General features: G+C 38.1%; 1 protein-coding gene across 1 annotated transcript in view; it reads right to left on the bottom strand.

Moving 5' to 3' along the window:
- Nucleotides 1–1,146: 1,146 nt before the first annotated feature.
- CCDC38 (coiled-coil domain containing 38) overlaps nucleotides 1,147–17,307 on the bottom strand; it is a 40,284-nt gene continuing 24,123 nt past the window's right edge. Inside the window, exons 11-16 of the mRNA XM_057743346.1 lie at nucleotides 13,194–13,263; nucleotides 11,530–11,681; nucleotides 10,106–10,241; nucleotides 5,452–5,657; nucleotides 3,280–3,376; nucleotides 1,147–1,260 (exon numbers count right to left, since the gene is read on the bottom strand). Coding sequence (XP_057599329.1) covers nucleotides 1,147–1,260; nucleotides 3,280–3,376; nucleotides 5,452–5,657; nucleotides 10,106–10,241; nucleotides 11,530–11,681; nucleotides 13,194–13,263 — 775 coding nt within the window. The remainder of the gene's footprint in view (nucleotides 1,261–3,279; nucleotides 3,377–5,451; nucleotides 5,658–10,105; nucleotides 10,242–11,529; nucleotides 11,682–13,193; nucleotides 13,264–17,307) is intronic.

Genomic DNA, 17,307 nt, shown 5'->3' with positions numbered 1-17,307 from the left:
AGGTGTTGAAGAAGAAGAAGAAGATGGGGAAATGAGAGAATAGCATCTTTGGGGGGAGTTTTTTATATATATTTGTAGACAATAAAAATTTGTTTGTTTTTCAACTTGACTGTGAGCGATTCATATTCAGATATTTACGTGCAGAGCTCAAATGTTGAAACATTTGGAAGGTTAGTCACAGAACTAATGCTTTAAAAGCCACCCAACTTTATTCAAGCTGGTTTTCATGTAAGTCCAATGCTATATTTTTTTTCTATAAGGGAAATTTATTTATATGCTTTATAAATGTTTATGAAAGTCAATTTCAGCCCTTTTCTTGTAATTGTATATTAACTGAGACCTTTTAAAAGCAACTGTTTCTTTGAAAGTTTTTTGTAAGTCACTTGACGTATAAAGTTAAATATTTTCTTAGAATTAATATAGACTTATTTTACTTAGGAGTCAATAAATTACATGTTAATTCTATATCATTGTGAGCTAAATGATATACACATTACAGCTAAAATTGAAACGTCACCTGAAAATTAAAATGGTTTTGAATATACAACACAACAGAAATTGTGAAGTGACATTTAGGCTGAAGACATATGGTTTGCTTACTTCATAGAATTAAGTTTTCTGAACAGAAACCCTTAATGTGAATTAAAAATCAGTCGGTTATGTTCAGAGAACATAATCTAGTAGTTTTCATTTGTTTTAAACTCTTCAAAATCAGTATTTTAGAGTTGCACATTGTTAAAATGTATACAGTGATAAAATGTACACTATGAACTTTGCTGTGGACTGGTTGGAAAAAAAAATTACTTTTTAAAGTCTCGTGAGAATGCCATTATTGCACTTAAATGGTCCTTCACTGTATAGTTAAATCAATTAGATCACTTTGGATGTGTATCCCCAACTGGGACAATAGAAAGTATAAATGTAAGTGTTTAGCTATATAGAATAATGGTTAGGATATGGATAATAAAAGTCTTCAACAAAAGAAAATAACTTCCGTTTCCAATCCTAAGGGCCTTTTAGAGTAAGGGCCTGTCTTCCTGAAATTGGTTAGGCCTGTATATGGGGCAGAATATTGCCATTACTGAAAAGCAAAAGCTACAAAATATGCCTAAAGCATTCTGGTAATAAATGTCTTATTGCTCCTGTTCAAGTGAAAAAATATTCTTCCTCCAGTGATTTTGTTCTTGTATCCTTGACTAAAAGTAGTTCATGTTTGTTACCAGATGGAGGTTTTGAGCGGTAGATAAGTCGTCTTCCCATCTGAAACAAAAGAAAAAGTATGTAATATTTTTATATAACCATTTTCTATTGAAGTGTAATTATAATACTAATATTAACGTGATTTTTCCAAAGAATAATATACTTTAAAATAATAATTAGTAAACCCAGTTACAAAGTGATTGATAACCCAATGGATGTCCAAACGCAGGCAAAGTTAAGTAACAAATGGAATACCATGGTATGCAGAAGACAGGGTGGTTAGGTTTTATGGGGAAGTGGGAGGATTTAGAGAAAGTCATCAAATAGCTTGTATTTCGGATATGCTAAGCCTAGAAAAACTCCGTGTTTGAGGCTAACACTTCATTGCCATAGCAAATTTCTCCATTGGTTAGAAGAGATCACTTTCCTCGCTAAGCAACAGTTGACTGGCATTTAAAAATCCTGTTAAACAAAAACTTGAGAAAATCATGTATAATCTTCTTAAGCACTAGCAATCCTATTGGCTCTTGGAGGTGTTCCCAGCAGGAGAGGCTTAGGAACACCCTGATTTATACCTATTTAATCTCTCTGGGACATATACTCAAGTATATCACACTAGTTTTTCTCTTTGAGTCTTTTTCTTCCCCTTCTATTTTTTTGTTTATCTTTTGTTTTGACTTTATATATCTGAATTTGTATAAATCAAATGAATAAGAATACTCTTCTGTTGGACATGAAATTTGATGGGACATCTCCATTGTGTCTCAGAAGGGGCACCAACCCTATGTGTGACTGTCCCGTGCATTGCAGAATGTTTAATATTCCTGACTCCAGGGAACTAAATAGCACTAGCTATCCTCCCCCTCATTGTAACAACAAAAAATCTTTAGAGGACTGGAATCCTTGAATTCCTTTTCTAACGTCAGATTTTTTTTCCCCACCAGCGATGATCTCCTTTGATAACCTTTGTTATTAATTTTTCTCTGAGAAAATTGCCAGTGATGAAATGTCCTAACAGAGTAAAAATTTCTTTCAGAGGTCTTCATACATTGTTGACTTAACATTCTTTTTCCAATTTTCTTCCAGACTTAGTTTTCATTCTCATTTTTAGTCTGTTAATTCAGTAAGCATTTGCTGAGTGTCCACTCTGTGCCAGGCATTGGGGATACAAAGGTCATAAAACTCATTCATGGTCTAAAAGGAAAGATGGGTATATTAAAAAATAATCACTTTAATTTGGTGGGTTTAGTAAATAATAGTATATACATGTAGCAGGGTGATGAATGGCTAATTCTCTCTTGGAAGAAAAGAAGAGGACAAGTTAGGTCTTCATAGGCAGAGTTGAACTAGATAAGTACAGACCCTATTAGAGGTGAAATGCTTATTTAAATAAATCTAAGGTAATCATCACTTTTTGACATGGTACACATGAACAGTTACCATACTTCAGAACTTTTAAGTACTTACCTTAAAGGCTGGTTGTGAGGCCCACAAACATTCATTATAGGTTAGCTGTGACTATGGTAAGAATCAATGTCCACATTAGCTTTGCAGGTAACTATGAAATTGTCTTCCTGGAATATATTTCAGACTCAACTCAGGAGGGAGAGTGGCCTATAGAAACAAAAGGCCCTTCACACCCAGGGGGAGCCACGATTGTAAACTTCTTATTGAACAGATAATCTTGAAATATGAAATCTGAAGTGAGTCTGGGTAAATTATTTTAACTCCAACTATAAGTCTCATTATTTTTACCATGTGAGGATTAAAAGACCCTTCCAGTTATATGTAATTCATGTACTGTTTTTTAATTCTCTGGTTTCATTGCACCTGGAGCCAAAGAAAAAGAGGGGGGAGAGGCTTCTTTCACCAAAAAAGTGAGTCTAACGGAGAACTGTAGACCCAGTAATTTGAATTATTCTAAAAGTAGCAAGGAACCAGAGAGAGATCAATTGAAGCTGTCAGCAACCTTACTGAAGTTTAACCTGGATAAGTTAGGTGAGTTAGGTATTTTGTTTTTATACCACAGAAGCCCTCATACATTGATGTAGTGGGACCTATTAATAACAAAACACAAACCTGCTTTTTCTTTGGTTGTGCTACTGCTCTTTCCAGAGCAGCTTTTAGCCTTTCCTCCTGGTGTTTTTGTTTTTCTCTCATTTTCTCTTCACGCAGCCTGTCAAGAGGGAAGACATTGTTCTGACTATAAATTACAGAAAGTAAAAAAGACCTACATCATTACTATTTGGTAAAGAACTATCTAAATATTATAAAGTCTCCTTTAAGGTTAAATGAAAATAATGCTTCATCTTCACCCAAAACTATGGGTTTTGAATATTCAGGTGAAATATCAACAACAAATCCTGTTTGTGTTGAAATGGGAAGAAAGTTAATGTCACCATTTTTGAAGAAGTAAAGTCTACCCAAATCTTGGTCTAGAACAAGCACCTCAGCAAAGCCTTCTCATTTACAGTTCAGCACTTCACAGTTAATCTGTATTGACAGCCACTTGAATTAATTTGCAGCTATTTCCCCCTCTTTTTAAACCTTTTTATTGAAGTATAATGTGCAGAAAATACGCAAATCAAGTGTATAGTTCAATGGGTAACTACAAAAATATACTTTCCAGTAAATCTTTTTGAATGTTATCCTCAAATTAAGGCCAAGAAATACTCTTTGTCTTTGTCCTCTTCAGGGTTGTTGTAAGGATAAAATTAAATGAGCTGACCTATGCAAACTGTCCAGTCCGATGCCAGGTGCAGAATAACCACTTGACAAGTGATAGCTATTTTATGGATGTATATAATTATCAATGTAACATTCACTGAACATTTTTTTTACACACAATTAGGTGTTAGGTGCCTCCAAACCATAGGAAAAAATCCACTAAAATTCTCCTTTTGATAAGAATGATAAATAATTGGAATTAGATTCATGTATCACTCCTGGAAATAGTAGTAAGATGCAAATGCCCTTAGTGTAATTAGTCAAAGGTCATCTGGAAGGAGTGATCTTTCATTTATAATTTCTTACAAAATTTGCTTCATATTCAATAAAATCCCATCAGGAACACCTTAATATATTCTGGACTTTGTTTTTATATGGGGAATACAATATCCCCCACACCCCAGTAATCTCGTAAGCAGTAACAGACTAATATTAACAGCTACTATTTGAGTACATTATATGCCAAGCTTGCTTTAGTGCTTTTGCATAGATTATTTAATTTAATCCTTACAACAACCCTATGAGATAAGTTTGCTTCCTTATCTGCCATTTTACAGATAAGGAAACTGAAACTTAAGAGGGGTTATGTGGCCTACGTAAGGTCACAAAAGTTGTAAATGGTGGAACCTAAATTAAGCCCAGGCAGGTCAGTTCTAACGCCCATGCTCATAGCCATAGTTCTAGTATGCCTCCCAACATGTTTTTTTGCTATAACATGAACATTCCACCTATAAGCATTCTCTATTTGCTACATTATACTAGGGATACGTTATATTTATAATAATCATTGCCTCAAAGGTAGTATGTACATAAAATCCTTATTTAACTTGGTATGGAAATTCGTAAATCAGTGCATTCTCCTGAAAGGTCCCAAGCTAGGCATAGAAGTGGGGACATGGGGGCTGGGCAGGGGTGGAGGTGCAGGTGGCGGTGTGTGTTCCAGCAATGATAATCTTCATGAGATGGTCTGGAGGAATAAATGAGTTAATGAGTAGTTGCTGTGTATGTAAGTGTGGCAGTTAGGAATGGAGAAAACTCTCATTACAAGGCTCTGACTTTCAAACAATTCCTTCGTAGGTTGAGTCTCCCCGTAGTTTTCCAATGAAGGGCTCCTAATTCTAGTCTTTGGCCCTTCACCACAGGTATAGTTCTCCTTCCACATAATAGCCCTTTGAAAATTTTCATAGAAGTAGTGAATATTCACTCTGAAAATTTACTGTCTCAGGCTAGAAGGACCCCTTGCCCATCTGAAACTATGTCATTTGCCCCTGGTGAGCTCTTCTTTACAGTGTTCATTTAACCATTGATAATGACATTTATTTCCTAAGAATATTGATGAATGTGTCTCCACACTAAATAATACCTCTAGGAGGAGGGCAGGGCTGGGTTTGCTTCCACTGTGTTTCTATATGGTGTATAATAGAGACTTGCCATATGACAGACTTCCTTAATGTTTGTGCAATACAAGCAAAAACAACTTATTAAGGCTTGCACTACATTTATATCATAAGACAGTGACTGTACTTTTGCCGTCGTTCTTTCTGTTTCATCCTCTCAATTGCCTCCACATTTTCTTTGGGAACGGATTCAATGAGGTCACTCAATTCCACCAGGCGAGACTCTACTTTTACCAGCTTTTGAACTGGGTTGAGGCTGCCAACCTCAGCATCTCCAATGCAGACTTTGTATACTTGATTAATTTTTTTACTAAGAGATTCTATCAGTTTTTCCTGAGATTGAGAAGAAAAGGAGAGTGGAAAACATAAAATTCCATTACTATTTGCTTGTCCATTCAATAAATGTAAAATTCCCTTTTACTATATGATAATGAAAAGGCTTTTATGTTCTAGTAAATATTTCCTTTTTTAGAAGAAAGACTTTAATACCACATAAACAGAAAATGCAGCGGTGAATCTTTATCATAATTTATGGTCATATCATTACTATAGTAACACTTTGGATTATTTTCTTTAAAAGTATTTCAGTCTAGGTATAAAAAGTAATTTAATGGGACAGACTATCTTTTTCTTGAATGTTTTTGTGTATCATTCTCATTCAAGTAGACACTATGTAAACACCTTAAATCCTTTTTTTTTTGGCCACTGCAGTGCATTTCCTAGCAGCACAGTGTGTGAGCTCCCTTTTTTTGCACTTACTATTCTAATTGCTAAAACTATAATCCTGTATGATAGTTATTTGCATACATGCCTTATCTCTGCTTCTAGACTGTGAGCACCTGGAAGGCAGGAGCTGTTTCTTATGTTTACACTTATATCTAAAGCAGCGCCTTGCACATAACTGTGCACTTAATAAATGTTTGCTGAATAAATGAATACATTCTCTCAGAGGGAAAAAAAAAAGTTACAAGCAAACAGATTGCCGGCTGGCATACAAAACCTTCTGAGGGGTTTTCATTCTCTCCATGGGGAAGCCACTCTAGTATTCTAGTCTAAGCAGAGGCTTAGGCCAAACCTTGCTGATCCCTGTACCTGGCCACTGCGCCATTTTAACTGTTGGTAGAGATGCTCGAGCTTGTAGGTAACATGTTTCGGGACTGAAAGAAAACTCTGTTTCTGTCTCTCCACTGTGTACCCGGCATTCGCAGATAAAAGGATCTCAATAAACTTCTGGGCAAAGTAAGTCGCTCTCCAGGTAACATCCTGCCTCCATTCCTGCTTCTGCTCAAGAAGATGAGAGTCATGGTAGAGCCAAGGACAAATAATACTCAAGACAGGTGTGGCTCCAGGGGCCACGGGAAATCCCTCCTGAAACCACAGACTCATTACAGAGCCACCGACACTTTATTACAAGTCAAGATCTGTTACTAATAGTTTACTTCAAACAGCTTGTCTCTCCCACCTCTTAGTGTAACAAGCTTTCTGATGGTCCTATTTACCATAGAGTCCCCCTTTTTCCTTCTAAAGTAACTCTTATTGTATTCCCCATTTATATTTTAACACATGCTTCTTTTAGGAAATTTGGGAAAGTACAAAATAATGTAAAAGGAAAAAGTAAAAAAAAAAAAAAAAAAAAAGCAAAAGTCCTATTTGCCGTAAAGCTTCATTTTTCTCTCCCTTTCTAAATAACATTTATTGCATTTTCTATTTATATTAACAATACAGTCCTTTTAGAAACTTTAGATATATAGAAAAATATAAAAGAAAAAAGTATAAGTAATTCATCAAGGGGCTAAAATATTGTGCATTGGATATGAAAAAAATTACTGCAATGTGGGCCATTAAAAATATATAGTCTGAGAAAACACTTTTAATATGAGAATGATTAGTAGTTTGTTGAAAGTTTTTGGAGGAAACCTCTTAAACACTTAGAGCCTTAGAGATGGACAGGCAGCAACCTTTCAGCATGTCTTATTTTCTTTTTAAGTTCCCCCAGTTAAACAGGAGAGGAAAAGACGAGGAGAGATATTTTATTAAGATAACAACTTAAGAACAGTGTAAGAAATAGGATTGGGGAGTGAGGCTAAAGAAAATACTCATGTATGAAAAAGAGATTGAGGGCTTGACCCGACAGAGCAGAAGGGCAAGGGAAAAGGGAGCTCAAGGCCCAGGTCTATGGATAACAGAAGTGAAGTATCAGTCCCATCCCTGGAGCTGCCACCAGATGGCGAGCCCAGCCAGAGCACCTCGGAGGAGGGGCAGCCAAGAGAGGCTGCAAGAGGTGGGAGGAACTGCTGCTTTGTGCTGTGTAACCGGACAGGATCATGAAAGGCTCTGAACACTGGTACGAACTCTGAATGCCTTCAGCAGTGAATGAGAAGTGATCTGACCAGAGCAATGTTTAGGAGGAATAGTTGCATCAAAACTGGATAGGGGAAGGGGGAGATGTCTAGATGACACTGCAAGTCCTTTCCAACTCAAGGATTCTGTAATTCTGATCTGTGTCACATTCTGCTGATGCTGTGTGCTGACTGTAAACAGCTTTTGCAATTGAACTTGATCAGCTCCCTGTGCCAAAGAACAATGAAATCAGAGATGAGGACGTTCTGTGGATTGAACCACGGAATAGCTTACATTCCATTTCATGTTCAATGAACAAACTGCACAAAACGACATGTATGAATCTCACAAACATAATGTTGAGAGAAAGAAACCAGACAAGCCAGACACATTACGTGATTCCATTCACATGAAGTTTGAAAACATGAAAGCTAATTGATGGTGAGAGAAGTCAAAACAGTGGTCATCTTGGGTGTGTGGTGGAGACTGGAAGGGGGCATGCAGGAGGCTTCTGGGGGTGGTACATGGTGTGTTCACCTTGAGGAAATTCCTGGAGAGATAAACTTGGGATTTGTGTACTTCTCAATATTATATTATAGTTGAATTTAAAATTGTATTTTAAAAGTAAAGTATTGAATCAAGGAAAATGTTTTTAGGGGATTAAGTACATTAAGAGTGTGGAAGTTTTGAAAGAAAATAATACTCATTTTATAGTTATAGCTCCAAAATACCCATGAAAATTTATGAATATCAAAATTAGGCACAGCTCTGCTTATTCACTCATAAAGGATTATGTTTTGCACGTTTCAATATATGAAAAGAATGGGAGTGAGGAAGCTGGAAAATTCTTAGAAAAGAACACTGTCCCCTGCTAACTTTCCTGCTCTGCTTTTCCTTCTCTGCCCCACATTTCACATCTCTAGGAAACTATGAATTTTTAGCTCCAATTCCCCAGAGTGTATAATACATGAATGCCAAAATTACACTGTGACCAAATTGTCATAGTCTTTAAAAAAGTAATTTTCAGATCCCAAGTGTCCAACAGTTGAACGAATAGACAAATTATGGTATAAAAATACAGTGGAATATTATTTGGCCATAAAAAGGAATGAAATTCTGACACATGCTACAACATGGATGAACCTTGAAAATATGCTAAGTGAAATAAGCCCAGGCACAAAAGTCCAGATACTGTATGCTTCCATATATGCGAGGTACCTAAAACAGGCAAATTTATAGAGACAGAAAGTAGAACAGAGGTTGCCAGAAGCTGGAAGATGGGGGAATGGGGAATTCTTGTTTAGTGGGTACAGAGTTTCTACTTGGGATGATGAAAAATTCTGTAAATAGTGGTGATGGTTATGTAATATTGCAAATATGCTTAATGCCACTGAATTGTATGCTTAAAGTGGTTTAATTGTAAATTTTATGTTATGTGTATTTTAGCACAATTTAAAAAAAGGTTGAAAAAAAAAAACCCAACATTGAAGAACTGAAAGATGGCTGTCATCACACTTCTTGCTCTAGCAGAACAAGAGGATGCACAGCCCCATCCTCTTCTACCTCAGGGTGTTATACCACCCTAGGAAATGTGAGCTGTGAAGGAGCCATAAACAGGTTTGTTTTTCATAACTCTGACCACTTATGGGTCGAGGAGCACAGTCACCTTCTGATAGAGTTCCCTTAAGTCTACCTCTGTTTGAAAATCAAGTTCATGACTATAATCGTGATATGTCTCACATATGAGTTTTGAATTTTTATTTCATTTGAGATTTTTACAAGAAAACCAATGTCAGCTGGAGTTTGTTATGGGTCTTAAAACTAACCTAATCATTCATTCAACAAACATTTATTGAGCAGCTACTTTAGGAGGACACTACATTTAGCTGACTAGAAAGCATAAGACAATCCCTGCCCTGGGGTTTGCATCCAGCTGGGAGAGACCAGCATGTAAACAGATAAGCACACTAGCGTATGTCACAGGTCCTCTGCTAATGGATCTATGCAGACCCCAAATAGGACATGATCTATTACAAGCTTGGTATTGGGAAGATTTTCCATTCAGTGCTGATTCAGTGCTTCCTCTGTTACTTATTTGCCCCTCAAATTAATACCAAAATGATCACAGGCAGTGAACTACTTCATATGTATAGTAAAATGTAAACTGACTTAAAGAAATGTATTTATAGGCAGAGAAATCTCAGCATCACACTTTGTAACATTTTAAGAGAACTCCAATGCCAGTTTGAATGCCTTCTACCTGTACTGTGTGAGTTGGCTTTTACATACTGCCAAGGTAATTCCAAGCTGGTCTGGTGCCTCTGACACCAGCCTGGGACTTGTGGTTTGCTTTAATCCCCCTATTCCAATGCTTCGTACACAGGGGATGCAGGTTATTGTCATGAGCCAAAATAAAATTACCGCAGGCCAAGAATGATTACCTGAGCATCTGAATTAAATTCTCCAAAACTAAATAGCCTGGATCTTAATTCCAGTTCTGCTGCTTTTTCTTCTTCTCTTACACAGTTAGTCTTAAGCATTTCCTTGTGTTCCAAAAGAAACTCTATGTTGGTATTTCTATTGCAAAAGAAGAAAGAGACCCTTGTCTGTAATTTGTGGTTTAGTGAAATAAGCCATCAGTCAGGAGCTTCAACACTCCCTCCAGATCATGTGTCAACATCCTATGTCTAGCGGGCCAAATACGAGTTTATATTTTAAGACATTGACAAAGTACATGCAACTTTTCAGGTTAAAATAAGAAAAATAAATCCACGGATGCTTTTTAACTTCCACCAGGAAGCATTTTCTCACCCCCCCTACTTTTGTGGTTCCCCTGAGTCCCCCACATAGAAAGCAGCAGAGCTGAGGTATCGGGAAGCCAAGCTGTGTGACCTAGTATGTCACTGTTCTCAAACCTGGCTGGTAATCAGAATATCTGGGGAGCCACTGGGAAAAGTAGAGACTCCTGACTCCTCACTTAGAGATTTGATATAGATCCCCTTTTCCTGCCCAACCATACCCACCCCATCCCCTCAAATCATATTGTTAGGGTGGGGGCACCATACACTGAGTATTGGGGAAGAGGAGACAAGGATTAAAAGGATACAGTAGTCTACTAGGTGGTTATGAGATTATGGGTTTTGTTTCAACTTATAAACAAGTTAATATGTTCTGAAGTTCAATGTAGTTTGACTTAACTATTTAAAAAGATTGCCATCATCTGGTCCAAAAGACTTTTCCCAAAAAGGTTCTACACATTTTTATGATGAGTAGATATAAAGATCTATTCTCAGCAATTTGAAGCTATTTTCCAAAATTGTAATAAAATAAAATTTTAGAGTAGGAAGGAATTTTGTGAGTCATCAAATCCAGCCTCCTTCCTAACAGAAACCCCTTTTATAATAGCTCTGATATATCAATATGTATGTTATAAAATGATATAATATTTGTCACAAAAAAACTTTTGCTGAGGGTCACAGCCAAGAAAAATGCATCTATTAGCATTAACATCCAAAGTATGAATTGATTCGCCAGATGAGGGCGTACAAACTGCATTGAAGAAAAATTAAGGCAGTAGGTAACATTTTGATTCTTTTTAATCTTTTAAATTGTCTTTTATTATTGCTAGTTAGGAAAATATTTTGACAAGTGAAGGGAGTAGGGACTGAAATTAAACTAAAGCCAGTCTGTTCTGTGTAAATATAACTTCTACCTTTTATACTCTGCAGTGTAAACTATTAGTAATAAAAAACCCCATCCTAAATACAGAGAGACCACAAGGAAGGGCCATATATAAATGAGTTGGACTTTATCTCTGGTTAGAAATCAGTTAATAGAATAAGTCTACTTGTTTTTAGTGACTTACATTTTATCCTGTATAAGTTTTTCTCTTTTATTTACATCTTCAAGATTTTCATCTACATCTTGGGAATATTGTACCAAAGTAAGATTCTGCTCTTCCAGCTCTGTAAGGACTTGAAGTAACTCTTCGGGTTCTTTGAAATAAAGTTCTGGCTCCTAATCAATCAATAATGAAGATAATTCACTTAAAAACATGCTGCCTGTGCACATGTGGCTTATCTAGGAAAAAAAGCAGTGGGGTAAAGGAATACCATTCTGATTATGAGGGAGACATGGGCAGAGAGTGACAAAGGAGCCTTTTTCCACGTAGAGAGCTGGCCTTCGGGAAGAGAACACTTTGTGTGTTGTGGGGAGATGAAGGTTACTAGAGAAGGGGAAAAGGAAGAAGAGGGTGAGGAAAAGAGAAAGAAGAAGGGTTGGAGCAGAGGAGGAGGCAGCGGCAGGAAGAAGGGAAAGGCAGGTCTAGGGAAAGGCAGGGAAGAAGGAATAGAAGAATGAGAAAGACAGGAGGCTAAGTGAAGATCATTTTCTCCCCACATTTTAATGATTTGCTATTTTCCAAAATTTTAAGTACAGGTTTATATCACTTTCGGTAAATTTAATTTTTAGCATGATATTTGCACACCCATGTTCATCATATTTACTATAGCCAAGAGGTGGAAGCAACCTAATTACCATGGATGGATGGATGAATGGATAAAGAAAATGTGGTATATCCATTCAGCTTTAAAAAAGAAGGAAATCTTATCATTTGCTACAACATGGATGAACCTGGAGGACAGGAGGAAATGAGGCCAAGTGAAGTAAGCCACTCACGAAAAGACAAATACTGCATGATTCCACTAAAGGCAGTGGGCATAGGGGAGTTGTTCAATGGGTGCAGAGTTTTCCGTTTTGCAAAATCCAAAAGTTCTAGAGGTCTGTTACACATCAATGTGCTTATAGTTAACACTACAGTACCATACACTTTAAAATGGTTAAGATGGTAAATTGTGTTTTTTCCACAATAAAAAAAAAAAGATGACTTGGATAAGGTATGTTATATATAATATATGGATGGTGTTTTTAAGTGTTTTTCGTTCCTTTTGAGTTTCTGTGGTGGTGTTTAGGGTGGGGTTAGCTCAAAGTCAGGCTTGTAGCCATAAAGGGCTGTTTTGTTGAAGGTCAATTTATTTCACAGTCTAGCTACCCAATATATCTCAAGCCCCAATAAAATGATTAGCAATCAGAAGGTGGTTATTTTTTCAGGAAGGTTGTAGATAATATGTATCTCCTAAATTGTTACCTTCTTACAGACATTCATTTTTCATTAGTTGTCCGATGACAAAGATGAACTATATTTATAACTGGAGAACAGTATCAAAATCATATTTTCTTCTGGAAGGTTGTGGAATATTTGGAACAGGACATTTTAATTTTATTTATTTATTTTTAACAATTTTTATTGAGATATAATTGACGTACAATAAACTGCATGTATTCAAAGTGTACAATTTGATATTTTTCTTCCTCTTAGCAATGTATATATGGCAATCCCAATCTCCCAATTCATCCCACCCCAACACCGCCCGCTTTCCCCACTTAGGACATTTTAATTTTAAAAGAAGAAATGAGCATCTATACTTTTCACCAAATACAATATTTAAATCAAGAAAGATATCTGGTTACCAGATCATAGTCCATATCATCATCTAAAAAGAATTCCAAACTGCCTTCTGAGCTGATGCTTTCAGGTCGGCTGTGAAAGAAAAAGAAAATGCCTGATTTCTGAGCCATTTTCTGTCAACAGATTTGCTTTCTTTTCTAAACTGTCTTTGGAACCTAACTGTAACATGTAATAGTTCTTTTGGGTAGCCTGTTTAGCCTTTTAGGGACTTGCTGATTGCAGGACTCCATGGATCCCGTGAGTATGAAAAAGAAAATCAGATTCAGTCTCAGACAAGGGTGACACATGCAAACAGTGAGACCACGAGGGAGGGCCATACCACATGGTACCAATTATTTGAGATGTGTCTATAAAACTTCAAATTAATAAAAAAATTTTAAAAAGCATGTGACAATCTGCATTGTTACATCTGCTTTGTCCCTTTTAAGGCAGTCTTCTTGAGAAACTAATCATGTGCTCTAGTGCTCAAGACAAAGGTTGTGCTCTGAATAATACAATATTTGTCTTTTTAATGGCAGGTTTTACCTTTTAAAATATCTTCTGATCAGGCTGAGGAAATGTTGGTTGGGGGTGGGGTGGGGTGGATGATGAGGTACATCCTTAAAGAATAATTATGTGGCTTGCAAGCTGGCCCTGGAGAATCCTTTAAGAAGGATAAATTGAAAATGATTGGATTATTAGAGGCGCAGGGACTAAGGAGAGAGTAAGGCGGCTGTTGGTGTGATCCAGGTAAGTAACACGTTCAAGTAGAGGGTGTTGATGATGGGAAAAGTGAGTAAGTGGATGGGGGTTGGGAGGAGAATCTAGAGATGCGTGAAAGAAAGAAATCATGGGACCCAAGAATAAAAAGCGCTACTGGGGCCAAAAGAGAAGAGACAAAGGTGGCTCCAACGTTTGTAGTTCGCGAGCCTGGAATAACAGAGGTTGCACTAACAGGAAGGAAAATGATTCAAGGATGGGATAAAAACAAAATTAACATTTGCTTTGTTCATGTTGAGTTTGAGGGGACAAAATACCTCCCTGGAGCTGCCTTTTAAGCAATGGGAAATAGGTTGTAGGAAAACTGAGAAAGGGCCATAGAAGTAAATGAATATTTGGGAAACATCCCCTGAGAAAGCATTTGGCACTACTGTCCATCCCACTCTTTTTGGATTCAGTGATATCATTTTCTAATCGACCTTCTCCCACCTCTCTGATACTCTGTTACTGTTTTGGGTTCCTTTTCTTTGGGTCTGTGGTTCCTCAGCCTTCTTCCCTCTCATTCTACCCATTCTTTTGGGCTGATCTCATCCTCTCTTACGGATTCGACCACTACTAACATACCGACTCCCACATCTGTCTTTCTCTTGAGCTCTGGACTTCAATGTCCAGCTCCCAGCTGGACATCAATACCCACTTGGGTGTCCTATAGGGAGCTCAAATGAACACATCCAAAATCACACTCCTTTTCTTCCTCTCAGGGCTGCTACCCTGACTGTGTTCCCAATATCATTGAATGACAACATCACACACCTGGTTGCCACACTAGAAATTCGGGAGTCATCTGTGGCCACTCTCTTTTCCTTACACTTCCCCCAAAGCGTGGGGGAAGCCTGTCAGTGCCACATCCCTGATGTGTCCCACAGCCTTTCCTTCTCTGTTACTGCTGCTGCTGTCTGGTTGAGGCAGTCCATTAATTCTCACCAGATGAATTGTGACAACAGGCTCCTAACTGGCCCCTCTACCTCTAGTTTCATCCCTGTCCATTTTATTCTCTAAAAAGTACCATATCTAATTTTCTGATTAGGTCTCTGTGACACACTTGCTAAAACCCTCAGTGGCTCCCTGGGGCACTTGGAACAAAACACGGACTCCTTTGGATGGCACCACAGCTTCCCTGGTCATGATACAGTAAAAATTTACCCCTCAAGCCTCGCCCCCTTGCACTCTGCGGCCCAGCCATTCTGAACAGTGTTGAACGCTGCCGTCTCTGTCCCAGGAGCCCTCTCCCTCTTCCAGAGTGTGTCCTCACCGATCCCTCCTCCTCTCACCAGACGCAGCTAAGATGCCACCTGATCTGGAGAGTGTTCACTGATCCCGTCCTTGCTTTCCCCATCCCTCACCTCTCATCTGGGCTGAGAGTCCTTCCTTTGCATGCCTGTGGCACCCTGAGCTTATCCTTCCAATGGCCTTGTCATATTATAGTGTAACTGACCAATTCCTTGTCCGTCTTCCTCACTAGATGGTAAGCTCCTTGAGTGCAGAGACTGTCTTTTATTTATTGCTGGCCCTACAGGACACTCAATAATTATGTGCTGAGTAAATGAAAGAAACTAGGAGAGTGGTGAACTTTCTGAGAGAGCCAGTGTGACGTTTGAGTATTTCTGTGTGTAGCAACATGAAGAATCCTTATGGTGATATTTGATGTCAATATCCTGGTTGTGATATTATACTACAACTTTGCAAGATGTTACTTTTGGGGGAAACTGAGTAAAGTGTAGTGGGACCTCTCTGTATTTTTTCTTACAATTGCATATGAATCTACAATTATCTCAAAATGAAAACTGAATTAAAAACACAACAAAACAGTGACTCCTAAATGCCACAGAAGTGGAGTAACCCCAGGGCCTCTGGAATTCAGAGCACAGTGTCTGTGTTGGCTTTTGTCGTGGATAATACAGTGCTGGACCAGGTACTTCCTTTGGTGCCGGTGTACCCATCCTAGACATGAAAATATATGTTGTTAAAGCTCCCCTGGGGTAGCTAGGGTTGAGAACTACCAATTTATGAAATAATGAGTATAAATGAGTTAACAATCAGGTAAGGGAAGAAACAAACAAAAAATGCGTTATAGTCCTATTGCAGCAATTTTGAATGACATGATAAAGCTGCAAACACACAAGTCAGCAGAGTAGATCATAAACAACTGGGCAGCGGATTCTGAGAGGTAAAGACCAAAGGTGCAGGGTATAGGCAGTTTCTGAAAATAGCAGCTGTAGGCCCTCATCAAAGGATGCAGGGAGGCCTATGAGGGCTTGGTCACCTCAGGAGTGCATAGAAAGGGCACCCACTACCTCCAGCATCTGTCACAGTGGATGTGGATATGTGGTACATATGTTAAACAAAGGCTAGAAGAGATATTTGCTTAAAAAACATCCATAGTTTCCAAGAGAGTTGATCAATATGTACTATACTTTGATAAGGGTGATTTCATTTGCTCCAGGGTGGAAGTGGTCATCTTGCGTGGTTTTGCTGTTCAGGATATCCAGGCGAAGTCCATGTCATTGGTGATGGTGGAAGTGAAAAGAAATAACATGTACTTAGAAATGAGTCCTTGTTATTTGATGCGAGATATTCATTTTTTTCTGCACCGATATGCCCATTACTTTAAAAAAATTATTATTAGAATAATAATCATATAGAAAATGGAGCTCTGTTATTCTACTGACTTTTGGTTCCAAGCATAAAATCAAAGGCACTGTTTGGGGTGGGGGCGGGGTGTGCATATTGTCAAAAACATGGCACAACTATTAAAGGTCACAAATCAGGGACATAAATGGTGAACTATACATCATGGTGCTATTTTTACCGAATCATACGTATGTCTAATCACAGATTTTAAAAAAGCAAGATGTAAAATAAAAATGAACGACTTCAATTATTACGTCTTGTGGAGAGACCTACCACAGACCCATACAAGTCGCCCATGCGCTCATTCCCCTGACATCAATGGGCGGGCATGACCCTGGTCTGAAACTGAGACGTGGGCAAAACTGGTCTTGGATTTCTGCATCCACTGGCCCCCAGGTTCCCCCACCACCACCCTCAGGTCATGCTTCCTCATGCCTGCACTCTTGTGACTTCAACCACGCTTCCTGCTATTCTGTCTTGAAATCACAGCAGGCCTCATTGCCCTACCCTCTACCTGGGAAGTTCCTACTTGTTCTTCAAAATCCAGCTCAGATGTCACCTCCTCTTAAAGACTCTTCTAAAGGCAGAGATCACACGTTTGGCTTTGGCCCCCAGACCTCTCACTATCACTGCTGTATCATTTGTCCTATTGTATTGTATTGTATTGTATAGTTCCAGGGTGCAGAATTATGTCCTATTCATCTTTGCGTACTCAGAGTCTTGAAA

Source organism: Hippopotamus amphibius, chromosome 7, assembly GCF_030028045.1.
Source record: "Hippopotamus amphibius kiboko isolate mHipAmp2 chromosome 7, mHipAmp2.hap2, whole genome shotgun sequence".
Classification (NCBI taxonomy): Eukaryota; Metazoa; Chordata; class Mammalia; order Artiodactyla; family Hippopotamidae; genus Hippopotamus; species Hippopotamus amphibius.
The sequence above is the reverse complement of the archived record's forward strand: the minus strand, read 5'-3'. Positions and strand labels throughout refer to the sequence as shown.